The following is a 13,124-nucleotide window of genomic DNA, read 5'->3' as shown; positions in this document are numbered from 1 at the left end:
GGAATTTAAGATCCTGTTCGTATAAAAATCCCTGTTCAAAAAAAATTCAGGAAAAATTGCTTTTGGTTTGTGTAGTGGGAAACCTGGTGGAAGACTCGGAATTTGCCCGCCTTGCCAAATCATACAGCTTTAAATACATGTCAAACTTAAGATAATTTTAAATCATTGTGGCTAAACTTATGCAAATTCCTTTGTGAGCACTTGTAAGTAGAAATAGGAGTACTTACAGTAGAGTTTTTTTAAGAATTAGGAAGTTAAAAATATCTTGCAGTAAATAAACTAATGCACGTCCTGTAAAATGAACATTGCTAACAAAGATCAAGACCCATACAATATGACAAAGTTGCTGTTTCAGGAGGAGACTGAAATTGAAATGTCTTGGCTTTCCAATTATTAAAAGTCTCTACCTTTACTAATGTATTTATATCACCTTTGTATTTTAACACCCCTACGCAGCTGGGCTTTTTCTTTGGCCACTGAAATAGTCGCCACATATTTCAACAGATTATAACAAATAAAGAGGAAGTTAATGAGTTGTGCCTGCTTTTCTTCCTCTCCTCCTTGTCTCTCAGCTGTTTATTGAGAAGGCAGAAGCAGAAGAGAAGTGGTTTCAGAGGCTGATTGCTCTTCGACAAGAAAGGCTGATGGGCAGTCCGGTGGCCTGAGCGAACTGCTGTGACCATCGCATACCAGTTCTCCACGAATGCTAAGAAATCCTACCATTAAATTGTTTTATTTTTCTTTTTTGAGGGGATTTTAATACTCAGTATGAGTTGCACAGAGAATAAATATTTCATCTGAATAAACAAGAATGTTCTATCCTCCATTTTTCTCCTGAACTTATTGCTGGGTGACTTGTATCGCTGAGCTACCTGCTGTAGATGGGAAGGCTATCAGAGCAGTGTAATTTTCATTTTTTGTACTGAATTCCTCTGGGGTGCAAAAAACCTGACAGCCCAAGGAGACTTAATTTTATATCTCCCAATCAAAAAAATATATATAACCATGTAGCAGTTTAAAGATAAATGTAAAAATAAGACTGTCAAAGTTCAGATTTACCAGCGCTCAGACAGTAGGAGCACAAGCGATACCACCCTGGGCCATTACATCTGCTGCAGCTGGAGGAGGATTCAGTGCAAATGATATCGCTGTTATCTCTTCTTCCCTCCATTCTGCGTTGCAGGAGCAGCTTTTGAATCCCGAACATCTGTGGACAGTCTCTTTGCTGAGGGGCTCTTCTAAATTGGTGTGTTCGTCCGTCTGCTCCAGCCTTAGCCTGGTTCCTCACTTCTGGTGGGCTTGAGTGGAAAGAAATGTTTTACATTTCCTCGAACACCTACCCACTACTGTTAGCACCTGGGAGCAGATGTAAGGAAAAACTTAGGTTACCCTTTTAAAGAAAATTATAAAGTTTTCAGCAGGTTTCAAGAAATATTATTTTCTGACCAATTTTAAGCACATTAAAATGTTCAATAATCTGGAAAAGACAGCTTTCTTTGAACTCTTAATGGGAAATAATATAAATATTATTATGTGTAATGCTACAGACCTTTGTCGAACAAGACTAATGGCATTCCTATTTCTGTATAGAGCGATTGTTTTCAGGCTATGAAGCTTCCATTTGTCCAGGTGTGACTTTAAAATAATGAAAGATTAGTCCTATTTGAACATATCAAATTTAGCCTGAGTATACTTAAAAAAAAAAAATCTGTCCATCATCCAACTAAATGCCAGAGATCAAGCAAATTAAACACAAAAGTATTTCTTCTGAGGTATCTAGCAAATCTGTGAGAAAACTGTTACATCAGTAGAAGACTAAACTGAGCCCTCCCACCTCTGGACATACCTCACTGGAAATTACCTGCATCAGCTTTCCCGTGTGAGTGAAAAAATTCATAAGGCTTTTTTTCAGTGTTATTTTTCCTTATTCTCAGATCTGTGGTGGAAAAAAAAATGGAGGATGATTCTGGAAATGTACTTTGATGTCTTTTTTTTTTTTTTTTTTAGATCACTGATGTAAAAGGAAAATCTATTAAATTTGCATTCTAACACATTTTTCTTTTTCTTTATGAACAGTGTTAGTTTTACTTGGTCCTGCATTAAAATGGCTATCTGTGTTTCAAGACTGCCTTGTCTGCAACAAAAAATGGGAAAAAAAATTGTTTCCCTTGTTTCATTTCAGCGTTTTCAAATGGTAAATATTTGTCATTGTTCTGTCTCCTAATCTCCTTCTGTGTTTCTTTCATACTAAATAAAAACTACTTGATCTCCATGTAAGGTACAGGTATAAATTCCTCTTTTTCACACATTATGTTGGATTATTTTGGTATTTTTATTGGATACAAACCAATTCCTTTTATGTAATTCACAACCCTATAGGATATTAAAAAATTCAGCAAACTGGTCTGTTATAAGTAAGTAAGAATTTGTGGTAGTAATAGGGCGTACCTGCTATTGCTCATCAATCAACAACTAAATTTGTCCAGCAAGTCCGTGCTGGATGAGAATTGTGAGCAGGATTCGTAAAGAAAATGGAAATAGCATTTAGATAATCTGAACTGAATAGAAATACGTACTGAAATATGCCAAACATAAGTTGAAACACAGAGCAAATCATTATAGAGTTTATTTTTATAGTTCCAGTTGCAGATTAGTGATCAGCATAACCAATAAATGATTACTCAGAACTCTGTAGTTTTCATAAAATACGTGACTTGTTTATTGCCCCGGTGCCTCTGTGGAGACAGTTCCTTGAAGAAGAGGTTTTTTCTGTTTTAGGCCCTATATGCTGTCACCCTATCTCAATTCCTACTTTGAACAGTCCTTATGCATACTTGAAGTTTATGAAGTTACTGGGTGTGGGAGATGAAGGAATTGTCAGGATGGAGTTTTTATCTAGATACCATCTGTTACAAATTAGGAAACTTGCTGTCCTTGTTGTTACAAACCTGCGATTCACGCAATACAGATTCCTGAAGATGCCTACAGCAAGTCAGTGATGCTGAAGTGTGTGTCCTGGAGGTGAGGGATCACGTGGAGCTGACTAGCAACCTTAGCAATGCCAGATGTTGTGTCTTGCGAGTGAATTTTAATCCTACTGTGGATCCCTTGTTGGGTATGGCTAGGCTGGATATTCAAAACGCCGATCATCGAGATGTGAGTGGCCTTTTGCATGATTCACTGCCAGGGCGGCTCAGTGCTTTCCGAAGCTGAGCCTTATCGAAGGGGCGCTGAATCAGTGCTCTGCCTTGCCGAGAACCTGCCGCCGCTGATTCCGCAGCTTAAGCCTTCAGCAAAAATAGATGCTGTTCCACTGTGTTTGCCCCTGTAGAGTAAAATAAAGGTTGTATAAGGCCAACCCATAGGGTTGTAAGTGTAAATGTTTAGACTGCAGCACTCTTGATTCAAGTTCTATAAACTACTTCCTTATTTTGCTTTTACTCGAATAGCATCCTGTGATATTCATTTTTCTGTCAAAGGTAGGCAGGTATTTGAGTATCAGAAATAAAATACGGAAGAAGGCAGCAACATCACAAATAAACTTCACTCTGTAACCAGCTATGCACAACTACAGAGAATTTTGACAAACTTACTGCTTAAAATTATTCTACAAGGTTGGGACACATTATAAATGCGTTGTAGTCAAATACATGTGCACTCCACCATTCCATGTGTGGGGCCTTTTTGCTTGCGGAAAAGATAGCATGTGTTGCCTAATCAGCCAGATACAAATTTAATTAACTATGTCGTAACGTGGACATGAAACCCCTATCAGTGTGTGCAAATTAATCACTGCTAACCTGGAAAAATGCACTGCTGACTCTCAATCCACGCTTCTCCTGATCCAAAAAAGAGTGACACCTTTCAACAATAATCCTACTTTCTTAGTTACTTTGCTTCTAAGGTCTTCTGATGTTCTCATATTTAGCATTTAGGAATCTTGCCTATGGAAAGTTTTTGTTGTTGCTGTTTTATTTTCCACTTTTTCTGTGCTCCTGGTGAAAGGGAATGGATTCCTAGTTAAGAAAGGGAAAGAAACAGCTGTTTGTTAGTTATCCAACTAAAACACAAGACTTTTAGCTGTGTTTTGCAGTCTGTAGAGACAGCAGTGACGTGGTTTTGTCATTCAGGACTCATGATGGGGCGTCTCTGATACAATTGGCTCTAACACAAAGTTCCTTCTAATGCCAAACTACCTTAAATCTGACTCAGGCGAATGGCGTGTAGGAGTGAAAAGATAATGCTGTAACTTGAGCCATTCAGAGTTCTGGTAGTCAGCAAAGACCTCTACCCCTAGAAATTACATTAGCAAACTCATTTCACTTAGCCTGCTGAACAGCCACCGTCAATTAAAATCAAACCAGGCTGATTTTGATCTGATAACTTTTAGGTAAAATGTTCACTAGCCTTTTCTGATTTCTTGAGTCATCCAGCATCTCCGCAACTATTTTTTATTATGACAATTGCTTGAAAAGGAGCTGTGTTTAGTTTTAAAATTATTATTATTATTGTTATTATTACTGTTCTTGTTACAACATTTTAGAACAACTTTTGCTACTAAAAGAACGGTATCTAAGAAAACACTGCCAACCAAGAGATCAAATTTTGCTGCTTCTGCTTCAGTTGCTCTGATATGCACAGGACTGGATGATCCCGAAGGCCATTTTCCCATCAGTAACCCAAAACCAACCTTCTCAATGATTACAGTTTTCCATTTGTCACGTTACAAGAAGGAAGTTATTTTTAGTGGAGATCCTTGAACTCTAGAAACCTGTTTCAGGAGAGATCAGCTTGAACCCATGACTTAATCCACATATGACTCAGGGCCGCGGCAACTCTTCAGCTTGCAGCAGTAATAAAAAGCAATGCTAGAAGTATTCTTACTCCAGAATTTAAAATATTCACCATATGTAATTTTGACTTTGTACAGCATTGCCTAATTTCTTTTTTCCTGACCGTTCCCTCCCCTCGTCTCCCTCCTTTGCTAAGGCCTAGGAAAAAAGAGTGGCAGTGGCTGGGCCGGATTACGTGACGCTGGGGAGCAAGACTTAGACACTGAGTCACTCTGGAATTGCCGCTCCAGGGTGAGATGTGACACGATATGTCTACTCTTTCTGGAAGGAAGCAGGAGTTGAAGCTGAGCCCAGAGAGGGGAGGAGGGAGCTCAGTGCTAACACCAGTGCTGAGCCGTGCTTCGTTTCCAGCCAGGCTCTCCCCCCATCGAGGTGTGCACCTCGTCAGCTGGAAATGGTTATGCCACCATTAAAACCCAGGTGAAAATGAAGATAGCTGCTTGGCTATCGTTTTGCTTCTTCAGAAATATGATATAGACTGGGGCTGCATGGTTGCAGGGATAGTAATGACACGAGAAGCCTTTCGGCCCTTGGGCAGCATTTTTGAATGCACTATTTGTAAAAGGCTGTAGTTTAAAAGGTGTCATCTCTGCTGAGCTGCCATGGTAAAAATCTCATTCCCACTAGATGTCTCTGCCGTTCCAGAGCAGTTGTCACACTGAACATCAGTGGCTGTCTAGAAAGGCCGTAGAAATGAGATGCATGTAGTCTGAATTTGCCTTTTTACTTCCTAACCAGAGCTGGAGTCAGGGCAACAAGACAGAGCAGTTTGTCTCATAGTTTCCTGTTGCCTTACAATCTACATCTTTTCAAATAAAAAATACCACTGGAAAAGGTAAGCTCCAAATATTTACTGTCTGTGTGGTGCAGTCCCCGGGGGAGTTTATAGGAAGGAAAAGTGGACTCTTCCCTTCCGTCCTCAACAAAATTGGCTGCCCAAGGGCATGCTGCCCCTCGCTCACCCGCAGAGCCATGACGGGAGGGACGGGCACCTTCCTCTGGACACTGCAGGTCTCCACATCTCTGGAGGCAGCGGCTGGATTTCCATGTTATGGTTCTGAAAAGAAGGCGTAAACAAATCTCATTAATTATTATTAATGGAAACCAAGTACGGCTAACATTTGTAAAAATGTTGAATTGCATTTTTGGGTACCTTTTCAGTGAATTTCAGAGGGGGTTTTTTGTAAATTATTGTCGTCTTATTTCAGTATTCATACAAGTTACAGAGCTGGGCGACTATGTGAATTGAATATATATATTTAAATAAAATATTAATGTAAATGTTATTACACGTCTACCTCTAGTTGCTTGCAGTAGAATGATGCTTTTATCTGACATTTACGAACAATTTATAACAAACCGCCTTTGCAAAAGACTCTGCACTGGGCCAACGTTACAGACGGAATGTAATCAGCTTTGTAACAACATTGTCAAAAGGCCACTTCCACTAAAAATACGCTTAAGCCTCTGGAAATTGCACTGCATTTTTAAGCCTTCCTGTAAAAGAACTTAACTGTAAGAAGTAAGGATACCTCATTTATGCCAATACATTTTAAATGTAAATAGTAACTGCTGATCCTTACAGAACTGACTGGGGATTGAGCACTGATTGTCTGAGTCCTCTCAAATTACCTTCAACCTTGCTTCTGACATTGCTCGGCAGTACATGGAAACGCATGGCGCAGAACTGATCAGAGCCCCCAAGTGCTCTGTTACTAGTTTTTTCCAAAATAGTTCAGGAGAAGGACCTAGTTTTAATACACTGTGCTGGTTCTCAATAGTTAGGTAAACAGAGCTAAACATTTTCCTACGCTTTTGGAAGTTAGGGGCTGCAACAAATGTAATTAAAAAGTAATTGTGTAATAAAAGCTGGGATTTTTTTTCTTTAGGTGAACAGTGAAAACTCTTCTTGACAATTAAAACTGACAATTAATTCTTGCCTTACCTGCAGAACTAGTCACACTCTGAGCTGTCTAAACTTGATGTTGCGATGACTTGTGCATTTAATATTCTTGTTTTCTACAGGACTAATTTAAATATGGCTTTAATAATGTCTGCTCAACTAGCAAGATTCATTTTTAGTTTTAGAGACAAACAGCCTAAGGGAGGCAAGACCTTTCGAATTAGTTCAATTACTTGAACAAACACAGTACTGTCCGAACTGTGGTCACAAATTTTAAGCAGTGGAGAAATCTGGCTTCACCTGGTGCAAACCACTTGAAACAGGAAAGCTTGTTTTTTAGTTTCCTATGGAAATTGGCTTTTGCAGGCGCTGGGTAAATCAAGCAGCTCTTGCTGCCTAGCTGATTTATAGCCCTGGGTGTGTGTTGCTATACATTTTGCATTTTTCTTTGTCTGATTGTACAGCTTGAGGCCATGGCCAAATTCTGAGCTCAATTTTGGCAATCTTCACCATTAACCTGATAAAGATTTTGCCCCAGGAATACATTTGCTGCATTTACTCCTGGTGCCAGCCGTTTGTTACTCTCTCTCCCTGGTTCTAAGAGAAATGCCCCCAGCGGGCAGCCCAGTAGAACAGGGTCTCTTCTCTTGGTGCACTGGTTTGTTGTAGAGGCGTCAGTCATGTCCCGCACGTAGTGCTGTAGCCAGATGCACTGCTGAAGGAAGCATCAAAGCAAGTGCCAAGTGGCTTTGCCCCAATCATCAAAAAAAAAAACAACCTCTTGGATGCCATGGTGTTGACACTAGAGTATGATTTTTTTCTCTCCCTTCCAGTGACAGAGAGAAGTTGCTAGGATTTAAGAAATAAATACATCATCTCAAGGAAGACTGTTAAAGTTCAGCATCTTCAGCGTGTATTTTTTGGTCGTTTGGCCATTGGGAATGGCAAAATGAGATAGCTGCAAATTACTGAAGTAACTCAGGAACAAAACTCCCTCTGCTCCCTAATAGTTTAACGTGCGCTGCCAAAGTTTTTATAAATCAATAGTTACTGTACATGATGGCAATGTAGCCCATTTAAACAAATATTATTTTTGGATCAAATCCTGGAATCAATGATAAACGCTCCCACTGGGGCCAGGTCTTGACTGTTTTTTGGTATGTTGTTTTTATAAGAATGAGAATATGTGTATTTATATGCCTCAGTTTTCATTCTGCTAAACAAAAACAAGAAGAGAAGATAAAGGTTGCAAAGTTAGGGCTGATTAAAAGAAGTGCTGTTTCATGTGATGAAAAATTAAACTCAAGAATTCATTGCTACAAGAAGTAATTAAAGCCAAAAACTTAGAAACTCTCAAATGGATTATTGCTTGGATAGATGATTCAAAAAGTAACATCCAAATACTTTTAGAAAGAAACAAAAGCTTATCCTGCAGGTCTTGGAAAGGCATTTGTATTACAACGATGAGACAGGCCAAGGGCAGGCTGTGTCACACAGAGCTGTTGGGCACTTCCCAGTAGTTTCTTACAAAACATCTAGCCCAGGTAACTCATAAATAAGACACTGGACACCACGCAGACTTACCAGTTAATCCAGTCTGGCAATTCCTACATTGCCTAAATTGGTATTTTGTAAACAGCTATTAAATAAGTAAACAAAATAAAATATTGATTTTTTTTTTAAAGGGAGCAGATCGCTCATGTTTCTGTGAATCTAACAGAATATACTTCACCAGTTCTTTCAGCTGCCTCAAAGAAACACAAAAAAATCTCATTCTTTTACTTCGCTAAAGCCTTACAGATGTGGAAGACTTCAAATATACTTGACACAACATGAGGATCTCTCTTGCAGTCTAAATGATATTTGTTGCCCTGACAACGGCACGCAAGCATTATTTATTAGTTCATACATTATTGATAATCCTCTAATTTGTGTGTGATGGGAGGAAGTTGGTCTGCGAGTAAGTTATAAATGGAAGGTTATCAACAACTTGTAGAAGTCGGTGACAATTCTATATATAGCTAGTCCCAGCGCATGCTCTGCTGATGCCACAAAACATGTTTCTTACCCGCTAGTGGTGCAAGTACAGGGTGAGGAGTCTCCTGCAGCCATGAGTTTCTACTGCAGTTGATGTATAACAGTCTGGTTGCTTTTTTTTTTATCAACTTCAAAGACAGAACAGTAGATTTTAAGGATATTTCCTAATTATATGCAGAGTCCAAAGAGAGTCTCAGAGTGTACACAGAAATGTTTTCCGTCACACATTCTTGGGTGGGAGAATGGAAAATCTTGGAATAACAGTAAAAGACAGAACTCTTTCCCTATAAAAAGCAGGAATTAATCTTCCTCAGTTTGCATCTTACATAAAACATGGTTCAACTTACCTACTTAACACTGACGACATACTTCTGAAGAAGTATTCTATGTTTCACCAGAGACAAGAACAAAAACACCTCTGGTCAACACCGAGAGATAGTTTTACTTCTGTCTTGTTCCATTTACTTCATAAGAGCAATTACCGCACTTTTAAACCATCTGACGTTTCATCAGTGTCAGACCCAGCATCTTCGAGCACCGATGAAGAGACTGAGAGGATGTCTCATGATCCAGATTAGATTTCAATAGAAAAGTCGCCTGATAATGAACTAAGGAGCATTTATTCTTTCTTTTTTCTTGGTGTCTTCTTTGTATATGCAAACCAGGTATTTCTTTTTAATGTTACTTTTTAATTTTGATATGTATTTATTTTTAAAACAAGGGAACCTTGTAATTTAGTTATATAATTACGTATTTTAAAAATCTAGCTAGCAATATTGTCCTTTGGTTTACAATCTTAAAATGGGTTCTGGCTCTCATTCTCACAAACCAGTTGCTGGCTGGCACTTTGCCTATTTAAACATGTATGCAGGAATGCAATTTTCACCTCCAAGTGTTAAGCATCCCTATTGGTTAAAAATAATCCCCGTAGAGAAACTGTAGCTGATGACTACCCAGATATAAAGGCAGAAATATTCCTGTATTTCTCAGCAACTGCACCAAATGTTTTCCACATATTTTAGTACATTTTACATAGCTGTGCTATTCTAAATAAGTTGATCACAATCAGGATCTTTTTTCAGCGCCACTATAATTGATTTGTACTCTGGATGGAACAGAAAATATAAGCCAAAGTGAAATAGCTGTGGAAAAGAGCCACTCAGCATGAAGAGTTAAGATGAACAGAAGTGTTAGTAGAAAATGTTTGGGGCAGGAACCTAAACACCCATCTTTGGAATCAAGAGAGAACAGAGAATTATAAATACCAACAAAACGTCAATATGGCAAAATGACCTTTTGTTCTAGATGAATATGTTCAACAAAGCTCTGAAGTCTGAATCAGATTTAAATAGTCATATCACCAAAATGAATAAGAATTAAGAAGGTAAATTAATTCCTAAGGGAAATCACTGTAGATCTCATTAGTTCAGGAACAAGATACCTTAAAACTTTTAATTAAAGATAATATTTACTGCAAATGAATAAGAGTTGGCAGGTTTCAGCAGAAACCATAATCTCATTTATGCAAAGTTTTCTTATATTAAGGCAGACATCATTAATCTCATTGGAGATGCCCTCCAGACTGACAGTGCTGTAGCACCGAGGTGATTTCTTACAGAAGTCTTTTTATCTACACAAAAGAAATCTAACTCAAGCAGACACAAACCATAAGAAGGCCTGAGCAATTAGAGATATCACTCTGTGCAAATAGAGTACTGACTTTATCGTGTTAGTGAGCCTCTCATAATGAGCTCACTTCTAACGGGGCCCATCTTCCCACTAGCAGCCGAAAAATTAACAGTAACTGGAACTCATATTGCTTAGTTATCTGCACAGTAATCCAGCTCTGAATCTCCTCTAACTTGGAAAGAAATTTCATCATTTGGAGTTGGAGTCCACATAAAATTAAATAGCAAACTCTCGATGATATGATGTACTCTGAACAGCTGTTGGAAAGCTCCATGTTTCTGTTTCATTGTTTTACAGAAGAGGTTTCTTTTTACAAGGCTGAATTCATACAAAGGCTACACAGTGCTAACTGAACTTGTAGTCTGGTTTGTATTCGTGTTCAGAAACTGTAAATAAATTCTGTAAAAAAATACTTAGTCAGGTTTTGGTAGAAGGCTGCAAACAAGTTAACCATACCGAAACAAACATTTTGAGAAGATAAAGCTCCAGGACGATAAGAATTTGCAGGATTTTGTATCTGATGCGCTAATTATGTTAAAGAAAATTCACCTTGCTGGCTTGTAGCAAGTAGTAAGTGAACATTTTAGCATACTATGTCATGGATATTAATGAACTGCTATAATAGCAAAAACCAAAGTGATCCAGGGCACCTGTCTATGAATCAAAATATAATGACAAGTGATTAATAAATGAGCACTGTATATGACCTAATCACTATGGTAAAGCTACTGCTTGTCGCGTTTCTAGTATGAATACACCCTAGCTTCAGAGGAGTTTTAGTGAGCTTTAAAATCTGCGGATTGAAAGACTAGCTACAGTGCACAGGATGGTATTACTATAACGTTTGTAATATTTTTGTGTGTGGTTTGAAACAAAGCTTGAGTTCTGTCTCTGAGCAATAAAAAAGTTCTTTGATAACATCATAACTGGCACAAGATATCGTTATAAAAAGCCCCAAAGCGGCAGAGTTCGCTTCCATGACTACTGCCTGATTTGTTTTATTTGCTAATCTTTCATCAGAAATGTACAAACAGTTCACAGACTTCACCTGGATAATCAATGGGTAACCCTTTTTCTGTCATGCTTCCCTGCCCACCAGTCAGTCAGTATAAACGTTTTCACAGTAACAACCGCTCAAACTTGGAGTGCATCTTAAGGCTGCAATATCACCACTTGCTAGGATCTAAAGAGAAGTCTACATCAGTAGACAGCAAAATCAATGCTCACCCGATTACTGATATTTTTCAAAAATATTGCAGGCTCAGTTCATTCATCTTTTATGGCGGTTTTCCACTTTGGGCCAAATACCAGCAGAGCTGCTTCTGCGGCTTGATGGATCTTAGTGGAACAAAGGATCTACTTTCATAAATACTCTGATGCTCTCTAATCCCACCTGGTTATCCGGGGCACATTTTCTGTCTTTCCCGTAAAAACTGGGATATTGAAAGAAATGTGAGGAGAGGAGGGAAGAGCCTTCACCTGCCTCTCGACAGCAGATGCAAGAGAAGAAAAAACCCCCAGGCTCACAGCTCTGAGAAACTTTGCCGTATAGACCAGGAGAATTTTTCCAAATGCACGAACATTCTTCTCCACAATTCTCCCATTTTATGAAGAATGAAGGTGACGTTCCTATACCTCTGTTTTTTTCAAACTGTCCTCCTTCAGAAGGATGTTTATATGTAGCCACGGTTCTTATACGCACCTCTGCATGTTCACACCCACTCTGCTCTTCAGCAAACCTAGATAACTCTCCCCGTGTATTTGCTCCATTCTTTTACTGAAACCTTCCTTTCACGACCATGCCCAGCAACAGGGCTCTCTGAGGGGTTTCTCCTTTACAGCTGGCCACGGGGCTGCTTCTTCCTGCCAAGAAGACAAAGAGCTCTTTTTCCCTTTCTGTTTAACTAGTAATCCTAACCATTCTCGCTCCCAAAGCCGGTACAGTTAAGCAATACAGAATGAACTGCTGGCCAGAAGGTAACTACCGTAAAGCCTCAGAAATCGAATATGCCTTCTAAGTGCTTAGCGGGTGTGGAGCGAAAGGCCATCCTCATCCACAGACGGCTGCGACGGCCACCCGCAGTCCGAGCAGCAACTGAGGCCGAATACTCTTCCTCCACCCCTTCCTCGGTTCTCCCTCATTGCTACATTTTGCTCGAACAGCTATTTATGGCTGCTTTTAGCACAGGCCGTAGATGCTTTCCACTGAGGTGCCACCGCTCAGGCAAGCTCCTGCTTCCCAGCCGCCTGGAAAGGGGACTCGGCCCGCCTCGCACGCCACGGTCGCTTTATTTTACTGCCACCTACCGGAAAAAAACCACAATTATTTTTAAAATTGCTAACCACAGGGCAAGCGGCCTGAGCACCGACCCGCAAACGCCTGACAGGAGCTGAGGTGAAGGCCGGGCCTGCTCCCCGCCGGGGCCCGCACACCCCTCCCCAAGCCGGGCCGGGCCGGATAAGGGGCCTCGCCGGGCAAAAACGGGGCTTCGGGAGAGGCAGCCCGAGGGGCGGCGTGCGGAGGGGCGGCGTGGGGCCCCACGCGTGGGGCTGCTCCCCGCGGGGAACCGCGCCGGGACCCGGCCCGAACCTTCTGGAGCGGGGCCGCTCGGCGGGCGCCGCCGGTTGCCGCGGCAACGGCG

The 13,124-nt window shown here is 40.2% G+C and overlaps 1 protein-coding gene and 1 long non-coding RNA gene across 7 annotated transcripts in view; one reads left to right on the top strand and one right to left on the bottom strand.

Annotated features, from left to right (window-relative positions):
• The window catches only part of RSRC1 (arginine and serine rich coiled-coil 1), a 176,537-nt gene extending 174,260 nt beyond the window's left edge, over positions 1-2,277 (top strand). For all 4 annotated transcript variants that reach the window (XM_052804052.1, XM_052804054.1, XM_052804051.1 and 1 more), the window contains one exon: positions 573-2,277. In XM_052804052.1, coding sequence (XP_052660012.1) covers positions 573-665 — 93 coding nt within the window. In that variant the 3' untranslated portion in view covers positions 666-2,277. The remainder of the gene's footprint in view (positions 1-572) is intronic.
• Positions 2,278-2,592: 315 nt separating this feature from the next.
• LOC128149184 (uncharacterized) lies at positions 2,593-13,076 on the bottom strand. Of its 3 annotated transcripts, none has more exons than XR_008237556.1 (5): positions 12,790-13,076; positions 12,185-12,345; positions 5,816-5,910; positions 3,801-4,016; positions 2,593-3,325 (listed from the first exon to the last, which is right to left on the bottom strand). It is a non-coding gene; the product is annotated as an uncharacterized LOC128149184 (long non-coding RNA). The 3 variants fall into 3 exon arrangements; XR_008237558.1 differs by having other exon boundaries at positions 12,853-13,076; XR_008237557.1 differs by having other exon boundaries at positions 12,826-13,075.
• Positions 13,077-13,124: the final 48 nt, after the last annotated feature.

This window comes from Harpia harpyja, chromosome 12 (genome assembly GCF_026419915.1).
Source record: "Harpia harpyja isolate bHarHar1 chromosome 12, bHarHar1 primary haplotype, whole genome shotgun sequence".
Classification (NCBI taxonomy): domain Eukaryota; kingdom Metazoa; phylum Chordata; class Aves; order Accipitriformes; family Accipitridae; genus Harpia; species Harpia harpyja.
This window is presented reverse-complemented; position numbering and strand designations above follow the sequence as displayed.